The sequence below is a fragment of the Otolemur garnettii genome, unplaced genomic scaffold (genome assembly GCF_000181295.1).
Source record: "Otolemur garnettii isolate 467f Iridium unplaced genomic scaffold, OtoGar3 scaffold00059, whole genome shotgun sequence".
In the NCBI taxonomy this organism is placed as follows: Eukaryota; Metazoa; Chordata; class Mammalia; order Primates; family Galagidae; genus Otolemur; species Otolemur garnettii.
Window position 1 is genome coordinate 3565502 of NW_003852454.1, and position 12554 is coordinate 3578055.

General features: G+C 40.6%; 1 protein-coding gene across 2 annotated transcripts in view; it reads right to left on the reverse strand.

Moving 5' to 3' along the window:
* Window positions 1–12554, reverse strand: part of CCDC93 (coiled-coil domain containing 93) — a 100683-nt gene that overhangs the window by 83369 nt on the left and 4760 nt on the right. For both annotated transcript variants that reach the window (XM_023514790.1, XM_003792648.3), the window contains exons 2-5: window positions 12059–12172; window positions 10035–10129; window positions 5425–5536; window positions 610–708 (exon numbers count right to left, since the gene is read on the reverse strand). In XM_023514790.1, coding sequence (XP_023370558.1) covers window positions 610–708; window positions 5425–5536; window positions 10035–10129; window positions 12059–12172 — 420 coding nt within the window. The remainder of the gene's footprint in view (window positions 1–609; window positions 709–5424; window positions 5537–10034; window positions 10130–12058; window positions 12173–12554) is intronic.

A 12554-nucleotide genomic window follows, 5' to 3' on the forward strand; every position in this document is an offset into this window, starting at 1 on the left:
GGTGACACAGTGAAACTATGTCTCAAAAAAAAAAGGAAAAGAAAAAGGAGGGCCATAGTGTAGTGCTCCAGACAAGTGTTCTTCTCATTTCATGTAAGCACTGGCACTTCAAGCAAATTACCAAACATCTAAGTCTTAGTTTCTCCTCCTACTAAACAGGGAAAACAACATCTATCTCAGGCAGCTACTGTGAATATTCAAGAATATAAGCCAGATGATGTGCTAGAACTGGAAAGTAGTAAATATTCAATAGTTATGAGCTATTATTATAGTTGCTGTAACTGTATTAAATTATTTCTATAAGGATAGACAAGTGGTCATATATTTTTATTCTTGTAAATTGATAAAAGTTCTAGATCAAAGACCAAAGTTTGAAGGAAATGACAAAATTGTAGGGCTTTATACTCAGTAGCCATTTAAAGACCAGTTCTAATGAACCACAAAGCCTAGTTTCAATATTGGGACAGGAACAAGTAGGCCCAGAAATGCCAAATAGGAAAGAGGGGGTATAAGGAAGCCTGAGTCTTTCCAAGACTCTCCTTCTTGGAGAGACTCTAAGTGTGCACTCAGGTTCTCAGTTGGACAAGGAAATTAAAGCACAGTACTGACCTCAGGGAGACTGTAGGTTTTTTGGAACTGGGATATAGAATAGGAACGGATGTAGTCACCCATTTCTTCTTTTGTTTCTATAGCTCGTTTCACCAGCCACTGGGGAAGAAAGTGAAAAGACGTGAGTTGATGGGGCAAAATTCTACCACAGTGAAGGCCAACTCAGTCATGGCACAAGTGATGAACCCAAATTAGTATAGCTGAATATAGTATCACTAGGTGATAAGAAACTATCAAAGACATGTTGTCTTATAGGAAAAGCAATCAGCCAGGTATCTGAGATACTAAGATCCAGTGAGACCTAGTGCTGAGTACCAATGCAGAGCTTTAAAGCCTTAGTTCTTATCCTCAGGCCTCAGTTTTCCTCTTTGTAAAGACCAGAATGTCAGTGTTTTTTACTTTACAGAGCTAATGCATGAACAAATGAGATCACAAGTAGCAGAGTGCTTTATAAATATCTGACGCACAAAACAAATATAGCTACACCCCCAGCCTCCTGGTCCCAGTAACAGATCTTAATGTAAGTCTCTTTCCTGTGCTACCTGCAACACAGACCAGGGAAAGAACCACACAGAACACTAGTATAACTCCTCATTTGGTGGATGAAAAAAAAGCCCCAAATACTCAGATTTGAGACAGTACATGCTGAATACATAGCTGAAGGCACTAGGTTAGCTTGATACTAACATTCCCTTAATCCTCAAACATTATAAAGTAGATAGCACTGGCTGAGTCTTACAAGACCTAAAGTGCAGAGAGATCACATAATTTGCGTGTTGATCTGTAGCTAGCAAGCTACAAAGCTAGATGACATAATTTGGAGCCTCTACCCCATCAGGAGACTGGACAAATGAGCTTTATTAAATGTTCCCTGGCTCTACTGGCTGATACTCAGAAGCAGCTCCTCTTCATTTCTCCTAACTTAAAACTCTAATTAATTGCCCTCCCCCCAAAAAACCAACTCCCTGCAGAAGATCCAGCCATTCTGGGGTAGAAGTGTAAACTATACACTCCTCCCTGGCTCTTCATTCATTCCCTTTACCCCTGAAGATCATAGAGGGGGATATCACTACCTCTCCAGAGCTGCTACATCTCAAAAATAGTTTAAGGATAGTAGTTGTGCTTCACCAAGAGCATAGCACACTTGGTGAGCCTAGGAGAGTAGACACACGGCATGTAACACGGTCCTGCATGGTGCTCTCATAGGGAAAGAAAGATACTTGTTCACAGAGGGCAGCCAGCTCAAGTAAAGGAAGTAGCTGCCGGTTTGGGGGTGGTGGTGCAAATAACTATATGAGGAATATTCCTCCAATTGGTTCTACCATTCTACCCCATCTGCAAACAATGACCTCAGCCACTGACTCAAATGTAGAAGCAGAGGCAGAAGATCGGACAGCATTCAGAACTAATACAATCCTTCATCCACACTCCCACACCTACACCTTAGAACAACTACTGGTCAAGTAAGGCAGTTGACTTATTGCTCACATCAGTGTAGCTCTGCTTTCTTTTGAATCAAGAGATTCAGTTTCTGGCCTTTCATATCTGTTTCCTTTTCAGATGTACCTCCATTAATCATAGATCTATTCTGAGTTACTACCTGGCTGGATCCTAGAGAATGTGATCAGGTAAGAAAGAGAATGCCTGCTGAGTCATAGGATTCCCTTAGAGAACTGACAGGTCTGTTTTACAGTTCCTGGCATAAAGGGCTGTGGAGGGAACCTCATACATAGTCAAGCTGGGCCACAGAGTGCCCCTAACACTCAAAAAAATCAACCTTCACAGGGTTCAGATACCAGATGTGGAAAAATGATATGACTTAGAACCATGAGTAGCTGAAAGTTAGATTTGTTTTTTTCTTGTCTGGCATTCACTGTTACTATAATTTTGCCATAATAGTGTGAACATGAGTAGTGAGCCTAGACTATCTCAAGACTCATTCAACCTAGGTCAATGGTTCCCAACTGCTGGTCCAAAATTATTCTCCTCTCTGGTGCCCAGAGAAACAGGAAAACACTATAAGCACATGGTGAGCTTTTCATAATGCAAAATGTATTTAATTTGAAAGACTGTGCTTTTTTCTTAGATTGGGAACTAAATGGCCATTCTTTTAGAAAATGATAGAGAAAGATAGCTGGTTTTAAAAATGTCCTTGCCTGGCCAACTACAGGTGACAATCCTAGATTAAGCTTCCTTTTTGCCTTAAAATTCTATATAGGTACACAAATTAAGAAATCTGGTAACCATTCACCTAGGCGCTCCCATCCAGACAGGAACCCCTGAGACAGTCCACTCATAATGAGAACATACAAAGACCCTCAAAATCCCCAAACTGACTACAGACAAGCAATTCCAATTCACCATCTTCTCATCCCTGAGACCCATGCTGTGGGGACAAAGGTAACAACTTTGGAGTATTATGGTGTTGGTGGTTCCAGTAATTATCAACCCAGAACCCCAGTTTTCCATTTACACAAAGAGGATCAAGTAGAATCCCCCTGCATTGGAGAAAGTCCAACAAACATACAACTCAAATCTAAGTTAAAGTCTTGGCTCCAAATTTACAAAGTTCATTTTAAAGATTTACAAATTTGAAGTCTAGTGCAGGGGAACATTCAACATATACCAATAGCAGAAACAACTATGTAACACTTATAAAGTACTTACGTAAATGTGCTAGTCTTTCATCTAAGTGCTTTAGACATACTGACTTAATTCACATCCTACTAGGTAGGTGGCAATAATTATTTCTAATTAACAGATAAGAAATTAAGTCATTTGCCCAAGATCACATAGCTACAAAGTGGCAGAGCTGAGATTAGAACTCAGGAGGTCTCCAGAGTCTGTGCTCTTAACTCCTCTAATCTTTTTTTTTTTTTTTGGAGACAGAGCCTCAAGCTGTCACCCTGGGTAGAGTGCTGTAGCATCACAGTTCTCAGCAACCTCCAACTCCTGAACCCAAGAGATTCTCCTGCCTCAGCCTCCCAAGTAGCTGGGACCACAGGCGCCTGCCACAACACCCGGCTATTTTTTTTTTTGAGACAGAGCCTCAAGCTGTCCCCCTGGGTAGAGCGCCGTGCCATCACAGCTCACAGCAACCTCCAACTCCTGGGCTCAAGCAAGTCTCATGCCTCCGCGTCCCAAGTAGCTGGGACCACAGGCGCCCACCACAACACCTGGCTATTTTTTTTTGGTTGCAGCCATCATTGTTGTTTGGTGGGCCAGGGTTGGATTCAAACCCACCACCTTAGGTGTATGTGGCTGGCACCTTAGCCACTTGAGCCATAGGCGCTGAACCCATACATAATCTTAACAAAGAACTAGAAGGCTTTTCTAGGAAGGAATGTGCAGTTTCTTTCTCAGTAGATGCAAGATGGGTGGAGTGTTCCACAGAGTTTAGACTAGAACCTTTTCTTGTCCGCTTACTAGTTCTCTGATCTTAAGCAAATAAACTATCCTGAGTCTCATTTTCCTCAAATGTAAGGAAATTACATCTCACTTTCCTCAAATGCAAGGGATTATAAAAGATGCTTCAAAGAACTCTATTAGGATCAGATGCAACGTAATGTTCACACAGCAGGCAACATACCTTTGCTCCTCCCTCAAAGGTGCCTAAGGGGGAAGCCTGGACACAAGAATTGCACAGAACGCAGTTGTCCCTCGGTATCCACAGGGGATTGGTTCCAGCCCCCCCCCCACCAGATATCAAAATCCACAGATGTTCAGGTTCCTTATATAAAATGGCATAGTATTTGCATATAAACTACACACATCCTCCTGTATATTGTAAATTATCTCCAGATTACTTATAATATTTAATATAATGCAAACACCATGTAAATAGTTGTTATATTGTACTTTTTAATTTGTATTATTTTTTATATTGTTTTCTTTGTGTTTTTTCTTCCTGAACATTTTCAATCCATGATTGGCTGAATGTGTGAATACAGAACTATAGATATGGAGAGTGAACTGCTTGGAGGCTATACAGCACCCACTTAATCACGGAGCCTTAAGAAAAAGTCAGAGGCACAGAGAGGCCTCCCCTTAGTCACGCAGTCATAAAATAAGGACTAAATACCTGCAAACTGTAAGACATTCTGGTAGATGCTAAAGACAAATCAGTGAGCAAGACAGTCAGGTAACCTGTCCTCATACAGCTTACAGTCTACCGGCCCCGGCAGATAAATAATCACACACAAACATAAGTGCTTACAAACTGTAGTAAGGAAGATTCCTGTGAAGGAAAGGGATGTGGCCATATGGGTACATACAACAAAGGAACTTACTGTAGATTAGGGGATGATGGAAGGCTTTCTTGAAGAGGCTTTCTGGACTCAGACCTTAAAGAATATGAATTAAGCAGCTAAGGAGAAAATGGACAAGTATTACAGCTAAGGAACCAGCAAAAGGCCCTGTGACAGGAAGAGAGTACAGGGCGATGAGAAAGTCAGAGGGGCTAGAAAAAAAAGAAAAAGGAAAAGCAAGGAATGAAACCAAGCTTATAGGTCAGATAGAACCAAAGCATACAGGGCTATACAGTTCTATCTATCTTCACCAAAAGGGCAATGAAAGCCACTGATGGGAACAATCAAAGATCATAATAGGTGACAAAGTACAACTGTGGTATATGTAGTATTGGCAATCTTTGGAGGATGACAACAAGAAACACATCATGTTTGGCTGTACCAAATTCAGACCACACCCACTGAATTCAGGATCTAGGTCAGATGGACAAAGAGCCAGCACAAAGAGCCAGGCCCACCACAGGAATTCTGATAGTCAGAAGATAAGAAACCACATAGAAGCTCTCACCTGTACAACAGGAAATATGTGAATAAAATCCATCCCCTGGATCTGGTGAGGCTCCAGCTGGTGTGGGCATTTCATTCTCGGCAGGACAGAGACAATTTTTTCTGATAGAGCTCTGTTCAGAAAAAGAACAAAGAGTAAAACGCACTGAGTGGTTTTGACATCTCTAAAGTCTGGTCAGTACCCCAGAAGAATCTGGGGATTCTCAATGCCAGGCCATTGCTAGGCGACTGCAGACCACAACCAAGACTCTCCTGGTTGACTACAAAATAAAAAAAAATAAGCACAAATTAGAAGTGTGCATTTATGGCCAAAGAACTACCTTCATCCTTTATTCTAAGATGTTGTTTTTCTACTTTTTTGACAGTAAAATATTTGGTTTCTTTGTGAAGTCACAGTAATGTCAGAAGCAGTAGTTATTTTTTAGCATCCTTAGATAGTAAAATAAAAAGTTTAGCATTCAGGCGGCACCTGTGGCTCAAAGGAGTAGGGCATCAGCCCCATATGCCAGAGGTGGCGGGTTCAAACCCAGTCCCTGCCAAAAACTGCAAAAAAATAAAATTTTCAGCATCCCACATTCTTTTATATTTCATTTTACTGACCTTCATTTTTAAAAAGTTTGTAAACTACTAGTTTACACATAAAAATATTCATCCCAAATATTATTCAGGCATCTGTGCTTGATGCTCAGAATATTAAGATAAACCTGTGGCCTTCTAAGTCCTTAAGGACAGCCTTTTGACTGAATCCAAATTTTACAGAACAAATCCTAGATTTATTTTTAAAATAAAATAAAAATATAAAAGAAAAGGGGGCTGGGTAAAGTGGCTCATGCCTATAATCCCAACACTTGGGAGGCTGAGGTGGGTGGATTGCCCGAGCTCACAGGTTTGAGATCAACTTGAGCCAGAGTGAGACATTGTCTCTAAAAATAGCTGGGCGTTGTGGCGGGTGCCTGTAGTCCCAGCTACTCGAGAGGCTAAGGCAAGAGAATCACTTAAGCCCAGAGTTTGAGGTTGCTGTGAACAATGATGCCACAACACTCGACCAAGGGTGAGAAAATGAGACTTTGTCTCAAAATATATATATATATATATATTTTATATATATATAAAAGAAAAACAAAAATGTATTAATAAAAATTAAAAAAAATTATTAAAATAGCCACAGGTTACCCACCCCTGACAAGGTCTCATTTTGAAAATAAATTTGGAGTTCTCTATTCTGGTATAAAAATACTTTTAAACAAATATCTTTTACAGTTTTTGATACTCTAAAATCACTTGTACACCTATAATCCCAGCTACTCAGGGATTTGAGGCAGGCAATGCGATCACTTGAGCCTAGGAGTTCAAGACCTGCCTAGGCAACACAGTGAGACCTTGTGTCCAAAAGAAAAAAAAAAGAAAAACAGCCAATCCTATTATTTGGGGAAACTGTGTCTCCTCATCCTTATTTCCAGAGAGTAGATATATTCTGCTTCTCATAAGGGAGGCACTGACCTACCCACATCACCTTGTTTCAACCTTCCTCTTAAGGAATGAGTAGGACTGGGAGAGGAGAAACTTGACTTTGTGAGGTCCCAGAGTGGTCTTCTACCTACATTAAGAGGTAAGCATCTTCTCCTTGCTAGGGAGGTTCTCAGACTGGGTGAAACAGTTCTATGGCAGGAGTAACAGAGGGGCTTGGATGTAAGTCTGTTTTATCATGGCTTGAGGCTACTTTCTCTAATCAGCTGGTATTTGATCTCTAACTGTGTTATTCTTGTTTCTCACACTATCTTAATTGGATTAGATTCAAAATAAGAGAAAGAGGTTATTTAGTGGGTCTGCTAAACTCCAAAGCTATGGTATATAGCTTGGGGACCTTCAGAAATGGCCACAAGGCCATGCCTGGTGAGCTTCTGGCTCAATCTGTATGAACAGCTTAGGTTATATCCCTACCCAAGGACCTTTAAAAAAAAAAACAGAGGGCAGGACACAATTATAAGAGGGACTTTACCTAACAAATGCAAATATTGTAACCTAATTTTTTATACCCTCAATAAATCTGAAACAATAAAATATAAAACTAAAAACTAATAAAATAAATATAAAATAAAATAAAAATAAAACTAGTGATAATCTGTATTTCTAACCAAGCTCTTGCAGAGAAAAAAAAAAAAAAAGAATAGCCAGTCACAACAGCTACTGTGGCCTTGTCTGTAAGTACAAGACTATTTTTTAATAGGCCAAGGCCCTGGTGAACAAGGGGTCAGTTAACTTACTAAATGCTTCAGAAAAGGAAAAAAAGGAATAGTGTCTGATATCTCAAAAACAGCCTCACAAGTTGGAACCAAGATTAAAATTTCTGAGGACAATAGTTACATCCCACTGATAAGATAAAATGTCAAGACCAATATGTTAAGAGAAAAAATATGAGGAAGGGAATACTGATATCCTTTTTGCACATATTCCCTGAAAACAGGGAACATTCATCTCCTAGGAAGGATGCACTGGGAAGAACATTCTCTGCCTCCTCCTCACCCTTCCTCCCCAGCAGAAGTAGAAGTAAAGAGTGATTTATCCAAAAGTCCTGAGAGGAAGAAAGAAATTGCCACGTGGCACTTATCTGCTCCTGGGGCCCCTCCTTTCTGAGCAGGGTGTCTTTGGGATGCATCTGTCTTTTCAGCCCTGAGTGGCCTACCCTGGTGAAGCCTGTGATTGTCCAGGTCTTCTTGGGACTCAAATGAGGTAGTTTGGTAGGGCAGTACTAAAACCCATTTGGCAACATATCTAAGACCCTTTCTTCAGTAAGCTTTACTTTTTATTTTTATCTCCATCAAACTCCTATGCCTCGTTTTTACTCGCTTTGAAATTTGTAGGGGAGAAGATAAATGTGTAAGTAGCCCTGCTGCCCAAACTCCAACCTTAGCAAATGAAGATGAGTATTAACCTTGGTTTTGTAGCCTTGCTCAGCAGAGGTCTTAACTATCTACACATAGGGGCACATGATCCACACAGCCTTTCATTTGGGTTACATTTTGGTTCATCAGGAGGAGAGCTCCCTCCTGTGGTTACAGATCCATCCAGTATTTGCAGGGTTACCAATTGCCTTAGAACAGCTTAAAAAAAAGAGGCCAGGACCTCCAACGGACCAACACCATCCAGTCTAATCCTCTGCTTTATAAAGGTTCTCCCTGGCCACCCCTCAGAGCTAGCCTTCTCACCCAGTTCATAAAAGTCCCGAGGGAAGCACATCTCAGGTCATCTGAGTTTATACACTTGAATCCACCTCCCGGATATTACTGCAAAAGTCAGTCTTGACAGTCTCAGCAGTGCATGGAAACAAGTGAAGATATTAACACTGCTGGGAGGTAGGGATATGGGAGAAAATACCGGTGGGCTGGGACAAGGGAAAAAAGTCAAAAATACTTTCTGAAATCTACGAGTCCCCATTCAGCTTCTCCCTGGAGCTCAGGGTGGATCCTCCAGATTTTCTAAAAATTAGAGAAAGTAACAATTGCAGCAGTCCCCATGTAGGTTTCCTAGCCTAAAATTTTAGCATGTCCAGTTGTGATTAGTCTCAATCCTTTAGTTAAGTGGGTTGGGTTTTTTTGAGACAAGGTTTCACCTGGGCTGAAGTATAGTAGTGTCATCATAGCTCACTATAATCTCAAAGTCATGGGTTCAAGCAATCTCTCACCTTGGCCTCCTGAGTAGCTGGGACAATAGATGCATGTCACCACACTCAGCTAATTTTTCTATTTTTTATAGAGACGAGGGTCTCACTCCTGCCCAGGCTGGTCTCAAACTCCTGGGCCTCAAAGTGATCTTCCAGCCTTGGCTTCACAAAATGCTAGGATTCAGGCATAAGCCATTGCACCCGGACCTCCTTTAGTTTTTAAGAGTGTTTATTTAGTACACTGTTTTCTCCTCCACTGCAAATAGTTTGAAAGACAGTAAATTAAACCTGGGTCTAAATTTCAGTGTCACTACAAACTCAGAATATTTGGGGGAAAGTATAATGCTTCAGGAAAATGAATAAAGTCACAGAATCATAAAAGATCTAAGCTCAGGAAACCTCTCTTCTTACAGAAAAGGGAACTGAGGCCCAAAGGAGCAGCTTTCTCAAGCTCACACAGTGGCCCACTGTCAGGGCTAGGAGCAGAACCAGGTATCCCAAATAGTGTGACGAAATGGCCACGTCCCGGGGGAGCTACAAAAGACTAGGTAGGGTACCTTAAGGTGAGATCTCCAGCAAGGAGCCCACGCTCCCTTTTCTCAATAGAAGACAAAGTGAGTCTCTGCCTTACATAGAGGCCAAGGGTAAGGAAAGATTCTTCTTTCCTCCTCCTATCAACTTCCACCCAAATTTGCTATCTCTGGAAACAGATAAACTAAGAAGTCACCAGAATCAGCCTGAACATTAAAAAACTCATATGCTAGCTATGGGACCTTGGCTTCTTTCAGTCTCAGTTTCACTTATAAAAGAGGGATAATGCCTGTAATAACAAAAATCAAAATAAAATACATAAAGCATCTAGCACAACTTCTGGTACATAGCAGACTTTTAAAAGTTAGTTCTTCTCCCCCCACCTTCCGGTTCTTCCAAGGAAAACCCTAATAACTTACATTTTTTGACCTATTGTAGAGTTTTCCTGAAAGAGCAAATCAACGTCTACATCAAAGTTGCAAGTGGTAATGCACCAAGTCATTCCTCCCACTACCTGTAAGACACAAAGAACATACTTGTTTCCTTTTTCTAGTTTGGAAAGAGGGGAAGAAGTGGAAAGTAGGCATATTATATAGACTCAGTAAACACACAAAATTATGTATCTCGAAAGAGGGTCCCTACCTCATCATCTACAATTCAAATACAACAGCACTGCTGCAAACTTTCTGCAGTGAAGGACACACTCTGCATCTGCACTGGCCAATGCAGTAGCTGCCAGCCACACATGACACCAAGCACGTGAAATGTGGCTGGTATGACTGAGAAGCTGACTTTTATCATTAAATGAACGCATCACACATAAATCCTCTTTACAGTGAAGGAGACAGACATTAATTATGTGTTTTATAAATTAGATGTCTGGGCAGTAAGGCCAACATTCTGTTTCCATACATCTTATTTTTCTGATTTATTTAATTAAGAATCCCTGCTCTGCTTTTCCCATAGGATTTATGAGAAATGAATGAGATTAAAGCTAAAAACTCAATTTGAATCAAAATCCTTTTCAGACATAGCTTGACACAGTGAATCTTATACCTGGCTGTGTTTTAGTTTCTTTGAGATGTCCAATAAAATACAGATTCAGCTTGGTGTCCGTAGCTCAGTGGTTAGGGCGCTGGCTACATACACTGAGGCAGCCAGGTTCGAACCTGGCCCATGCCTGCTAAACAACAACGATAACTGCAACAACAACAGCAACAACAACAAAAATAGCTGGGCGCTGCAGTGGGCACTATAGTCCCAGCTACTTGGGAGGCTGAGGCAAAAGAATCTCTTAAACCCAAGAGTTTGAGGTTGCGGTGAGCCTCTGCACTCTACCAAGGGCAACATAATAAGACTTTGCCTCAAAAAAAAATAAAATTAAATAAAAAATAAAATAAAGGGTGGCACCTGTGGCTCAAAGGAGTAGGGTGCCAGTCCCATATACTGGAGGTGGCAGCTTCAAACCTGGCCCCGGCCAAAATAAATAAATAAAATAAAAATAAAAATACAGATTCCAGGGCCCAGCCCAGATCTAACTAACCAAAATTTTAATGAGTGAGGTTTAAGACAACTGTATTAAAAAACAACCCAGGGTGATTCCGTTCTGTCCAGCCAGGACTGTGACCCCTGAAGCAGCAGAAGCTTTTGTGGCCTACCCTGATTCAGATACCTCCTTTCTGTGCACAGTACACCGTGGCACTTGCTGTATCAGTCTTTTTATTCTATGCACATTGGTTTACTTGTCCACTGTCCGTACTTTACAGAAGGTGGGCTCTGATCACAGTGCCTTTGTTTTATCTCTGTATCCTCAACACCTATTCCCATGCTTTAGACATAATAATTATTTAAGGTTCTTCTGAACCAAGAGACTATCCCATAGTGATTTCTCCTTCCTCCTAAATCAGATCACTTATTGTATTTGGCAACTGTCTGTGAGCACGCTGACTTGGGACAGCTCATTACTAACTAAGATTATTTTATCTCAGGTAAGCCTTACAATCTCCAACTAAACTGTAAATTCTTTGAAGGAAGGAAATATTTCTTTTGCTTTGCACTTCTTAAAGCTCTGTGCACAGAAAAGAAATTTGAGGCATGTTTATTGATATATCATTAAAGGTAGTGCCTGGTATTACAAATGACATAGATTCTATAGGTTTGGTCTTAAATGGAATTTGTACATAAGTTGGAAGAGGTGCCTTTACTTATTACCTGTAGTAGCCCCCGTTCATAAGTGTGAGTTGTATATAAGTTGGGTGTTTACAAATCAAGGACTTGGGGACTGCCTATATGAAAAGAAAATTTGAATATTTCCATAATAAATCTGAATAAGTAATAAATGGGAATATCAACATGTAATCTCTGTCTCCTTTCTTTGCCATGATAATCCATGCTATCCTGAAAAAAGAAAAATAGTCTAATGGTTAGAAAAACTTCCTCTTACCTTGTCAAAAGGTGACAAGCCTTTAATTCTTGCCCTGAAATACCCAGCTGCAACCAAGAGTTCCAGAATTTCAGTCAACTTGACATTTTGTTCTTCATCTTCTCTTGTTTCCACCTATAACAGAAAGGTAACAGTTTGGCTGGTAAAAGCTACCTTGAATAAAGGGACATCAATCCTCTGATGCTACAATCTCATGGCCAGGGAGCCGGTAACATTGGCTATATCACTGTACCAGATTGTCTCTGAAAATTCAGCAAGGAATAGACAGAAGCATGTGGACAGTGTTGCCAGAGTCACAAAGACAAGTCCAAGTTCTCAATAAGCTGTTCAGTGTCATAGCTGGGGGAGAAGACAAACACAGTTAATACAGACTACTTATTCATGCTGAAAACACCAGGGAAAAGAAAGATTAGAGGACAATACCTTCTTTTTCTCTAACATGTGGCTTACTTTAACTGTGAAGTTTACAGGTTTCCTTTTTTTTTTTTTTTTTTTT